Genomic DNA, 5030 nt, shown 5'->3' with positions numbered 1-5030 from the left:
GCAAAGGTCATACAAAATAGTATTGTATATTGTGAGGGTTGAACTTGCTGTAAGGGTCAACCAAGTGGCATATGAGTGCTTAGTTGGAGGGATCATATGAGCACAAACTATATGGGGTTTCGAAAAGTAGGCATTTAGGAGTTGAATTAGCCATATGGGTGTATGCATGCAAAGGCAATGAATAACCTAGTCATATGACAAAACTACCTTTAGGGACTTTACAATTATTGAAAGTTTGGGCTAATATGATCAAATCTACTCATAGACAAAACTAAGAAATCTATTTAAATGTAATATAATAAAGTTGACTTACTAAATTATTGAACGACAAAATCAGATCCTAAAGACAAAGTATTTTGAAAAAGAAAGATATTATTCAATTTTTTTTTTATAAATCTAAATAGTTACTTCGTAAAAAGACTTTTATTTAGATAATCTGAAGTATCTTTTTCAATCAAAAATAAAAGAAATTGTAACTTTGATTACCAATAGCGAAATTCCGGAGCAGCTAATCAACTTATTGATTCCCTCAATTTGCATGCTCAAGTTCTAAATTATTTTTAAAAGAAAATTCTTGAATGGTTTTGCAATACCATTTGATGTAGTTCTATATAAGATAATCTATATGAATTCATGAGAGCAACTGTGACACACAGAATAGTAAAGGGCACAGTTTTCATGGCTGCATTAATAAAAAATAATGTGTACATTGCAACTTTTATTTATTGATACTATAATATTTCAACAATAGACGCGATAGAAACTGCAAAGCTACTACTCTTATTCATATACCATGATTTTGCAGCTAAATTTGTTTAGCATGCCCCATATCCCATGCTGTCATTTTACTAGCCGTGATAGAAGAAACACCATTGTTGAATAAATAAAGATGGGCATCTTCTCCAATTGCCAGTGTAGGATAAACTCTGGCAGTTATGCAAGTCTTTCCCCCTTCTCCAAAACTCTCTACAATTGAATGATCAACCTGCACTTCCCAATAACATTCACACTGTTCAATTTTCTTCTTCACAAATTCTAAGTTTTAAAGGAGATGGCTATATTAAGGCTCACCAGTACTCTCAAAGAGAGATTCTTTTTGTTGAAGGAAAAAGAAACAAAACTTCCATATGTTCTTTTGTCAACATCTGCTTTCATAGATGATCTACACATAAAAGAAATTGCACTCTCAATATTGCACATTAATGTTTCGAAACATATTATGTATCCCATGCTAATTTGTTTGCAAGATTACCTGCTCTGGTCACTGCACATTAGTACTTTCATGTTGTTTTGATGAAGTCCAACTCTAAAGAAAATAGCAGTTTTCTCAGCCATGTCTTTAGAAGCCAAAACCAGAAGCCCAAATGGACCAACCTTTGTCTTTGAAGCTGCTCCATCCTGGCTGCACAGTTGTTGAGCATCTAAAGTGGCATCCATCTTCTCTAAATCTGTAAGACTTGGCAGCTCGAAAGAAACCTCTACATCAACCTAACAACAATAACAAACAGGCCTAAATAAGACCCAAAACACTTGGAAATATAAAATGCTATCATATTGAGTTATCCTTGTCTAAGACTTCTTATCATCGTTCACTTGTTTCACGACAGAACTGTACTTGTATTTTTGATATCACTATTAGGATTCAACTGTGTAGTTTTCGAGTCAAACTTATTGACCTATGTTTCATGAGTAGTGGTTTACACAAATCCATCTCTCATGACAATGAATAGATCACTTAGCACTGATTGGGTCCAGGTGATGTCTATATAGGTGAAGCATTGGGACTTCTCAAGAGGTCACCCATCCCACTACTGCTCCAGCTCGAGCACAGAGTTCCCTCCATGGTTAAACCTACTCTTCTTGCAACCCCATTTGCAAAACCTTTATCAAGTGTAGTGTCTTATAAATCATTCATTAGAAAGTCCCTTAAGCTCATCGATTGATAAGTAGGAAACATTTTCTACAACAAGTCAAATTGTGATATCGTTATCAGGACTCAAGTGTGTAATTTTCGAATCAAAATTGACCTATGTTTGTAAGTAGTGGTTTACACAAAACTTCAATTCGATGAATAGGAAAAGATGGAAGATGGAGAATTGTTGTGGGTAACAAGAAGGATCAAGTTTTAGCCATATGTTACAAAAAGGACAGTAACCGTTGGTCAAATAAGAGGTGGTCAGATAAGAGGAGAATGACTTAAATAGTTCCAAGACATAAAAGACAAAAGCCACATCCATAAGCTTTAGGAATATCTATAAAATTGATCAGAATATCATACAACTCAGAGATTCTCCCTTTATAAATGTGGAGCCCAAAGTTGCGACAGAATAGGAGTCGATGATAGTGAGTACCTGTGCAGCTTTCACGCCTTCAATCTCTATGGCAGATCCACTCTTGAGAATGATATTTTCTTTGTAGATTTTATTTCCTCGCAAGGCCTCCAACTCTGAAACTGGCCACTGAATCAGCTGTTTTTCTGAGACAGTGTCTAGCCAGATTGCTCTTGGGATGGCCTTCAAGGATAAAGATCAAAACACATTCAATACAATTAGTTTCTAGGTAATAAGACTACATAAATATATAGAAGTGAAAATTTGAGTCGAACCTTACCTGAACACCAGACCAGCCCTTTGCAATATCATCCTGAACACTATCCGACTCATTGATCCATCCCCACAAAACCCTTCTATTCTTATGACTATCAAAAAATGTTTTGGATGCATAGAATTTCCCATAGTCATATCTCAGTCCATATTTGTTGTCAGCACTTGTATTGTCTGGAACATACCTATCAATGTCTGTGAAGTAAGTCCCAAGTGTATAATACTCAAATTTTGTTTCATCGAGGGATGCCTTCAAGACATGTTTGATCTTAGGCCCAGTAACAGAAGTATCAAGACCATGTTTTCCCAATGGAGAAACAGGATAAAAATCAGGGCACTCCCACATTCCTGTCTTCTTAGAGGAATGGAGAGGGTGCTTCTTTTTGGTCCAGTGAACAAAATCTTTGCTTGTGTAAAGAAGGGCCTTTCCATTAAGATGCCGATCCTCCTTGTTTCCCACAACAATTCTCCATCTTCCATCTTTTCCAAGCCATCCAGTGGTTGGATCTCTGAAAGAGCTCCCATTGAGTCCTTTCTCTGGAACAATGATGGGATTTTCAGGGATCTTCACCCATTCTTTTAAGTAGGGATCAGATGGGTCTTTAGGAACAACCATGTTTTGAACCTGTCTAGAGGAGTTGTCCCATCCTGTGTAAAGAATCACTGGCTTTTCTCTAGACAAAAGTGTAGCTGAGCCAGACCAGCATCCTTTAATGTCATACCATTCACTTGGAGTGATTGCGAAGTCTAATGGCTTCCAATTTATCAGATCCTTCGACACACCATGCCCCCACACAATGTTGCCCCATACTGCCCCCTGAGGATTGTACTGGTAAAACAAATGGTATAAACCTTTGTAGAACATGGGCCCTGTAAAACACATTGGATGTTATATTCATTCTCTTTTCAATTTCAGATGAACCGTTTACACAAATCAAAACTTCAAAATGAAATTACCAAACCAATGAAGATGAACAAATAAACTCACCATTTGGATCTGTTCGCAGTTTACAATCCAATGACAGACATTGAAAAGATCAAACAGAGAAAAACAATCAGATTAAAATGCCCAAAACACCAACTATATAAAAGATTGAACTTCCGAGTTATTTAGCTCGTTTGCAAAAGAATTTGAGGAACTAAAAGAAAAGTAGAAGATTTCTAATCATTTTAACCAAAGTCTAAAGTAGGAAGTTTTGAGAGGAGATTATAAAAGCAGACCGTTCATCCAGTTTTTTGGAGGCTGGAAATGGTAGGCGGTGCGTTGGAAAGTAAAATTGTCAGCATTGCAGATAGCAGGCAAAAGGCAAATAAACGAGCATAGACATGCCACAGCAAAATGTTTCTTTGTTTCCATTGGTGAAATCTAGTCGACCTCGCGGACAAAGCTTGAGGATATGTTGCTAAGTAGAGGTGAGACAATGGGATTTCAAATATTACTTGGTGAGGAGCGCGAAAGTCTCAAAACGTGTTACTCACAAAAGGAAGAATATAGACCAAGTCAAACACGAAGATTCACTGTACCGTTCATTTTCTTTCACCGTGTCTATTTCAATTTCAAGTTACGTATTTATACGTAGATATCTTAAATGTAAGAACTTATTTATCATACAATAGTTTGCAACTTGTTTTGAAACCATTGAAAATAAGTTTATATTGGTCAGAATTACTTTATCCATGTGGAAAGGAATTTTAAATTACTTGGAGAAGGAGGAGATCCATGTGGAGTAGCTTTCAAAACAAGGTAGTACTTAAGAGTTAGAAAAAAGAGAGGCAAGTGGAGGTATGAGTTGTCCCTCTCTCTAATTACTTAGATAAAATAGAATAAAATAGAACTATCAAATTATTTTGAATTCAAAATGGAGGAAAAGTTGGAAAGAGGATTTTAGTTTTATGAGTTTGGGGATTTATTGGTAGTGTCTCAAAACTATAGTGAACTAGGTAAATTAATAGAATTTATTCACTTAGCAAAATGAAATAGTAAGAGTTAATTAATTAAAGGATTTATAAATTAGTCAATTATAGAAATGAAATAGTAAGAGTTAATTAATTAAAGGATTTATAAATTAGTCAATTATAGAAATGGTGACAATCGAAGAATAAAAAATAATAAATTTAGACAAATGGACTCAAATTTATGTGTGTAAAATATTCGTAAAAGTTTGACTTTTCTTTGTATTGTAGATATTTTAAATGGAAGAACTTGTTTATCAAAATATAGTTATCAGTGTAGTTTATTTTAAAATATTTAAAACATAATCTTCTTAAAGTTATTTTAACAAAAATAATCAATTTTTATAGTTAAAAGCATTCATTATAAAAGCTCTTGATGATTTAAGAGATGTGGTCATTGATTTCAAGTTTTGTTGGCTATGATTGAAGTTTGACTATTGATTCAAATGTTTAGCTATAGTGCAAACACTTAGC

General features: G+C 34.7%; 1 protein-coding gene across 1 annotated transcript; it reads right to left on the bottom strand.

Annotated features, from left to right (window-relative positions):
* Positions 1-658: 658 nt before the first annotated feature.
* On the bottom strand, positions 659-3730 carry LOC149546759 (beta-fructofuranosidase, insoluble isoenzyme 1-like). Its single transcript, XM_089791344.1, has 6 exons — positions 3592-3730; positions 2611-3473; positions 2352-2513; positions 1253-1488; positions 1072-1162; positions 659-985 (listed from the first exon to the last, which is right to left on the bottom strand). Exons 2-6 carry the CDS (start codon positions 3466-3468, stop codon positions 806-808), a joined length of 1527 nt encoding a protein of 508 aa, XP_089647470.1. The 5' UTR covers positions 3469-3473; positions 3592-3730; the 3' UTR covers positions 659-805.
* Positions 3731-5030: the final 1300 nt, after the last annotated feature.

The sequence above is a fragment of the Cupressus sempervirens genome, chromosome 7 (assembly GCF_028749045.1).
Source record: "Cupressus sempervirens isolate cs-2001-9-10 chromosome 7, ASM2874904v1, whole genome shotgun sequence".
NCBI lineage: Eukaryota > Viridiplantae > Streptophyta > Pinopsida > Cupressales > Cupressaceae > Cupressus > Cupressus sempervirens.
The sequence above is the reverse complement of the archived record's forward strand: the minus strand, read 5'-3'. Positions and strand labels throughout refer to the sequence as shown.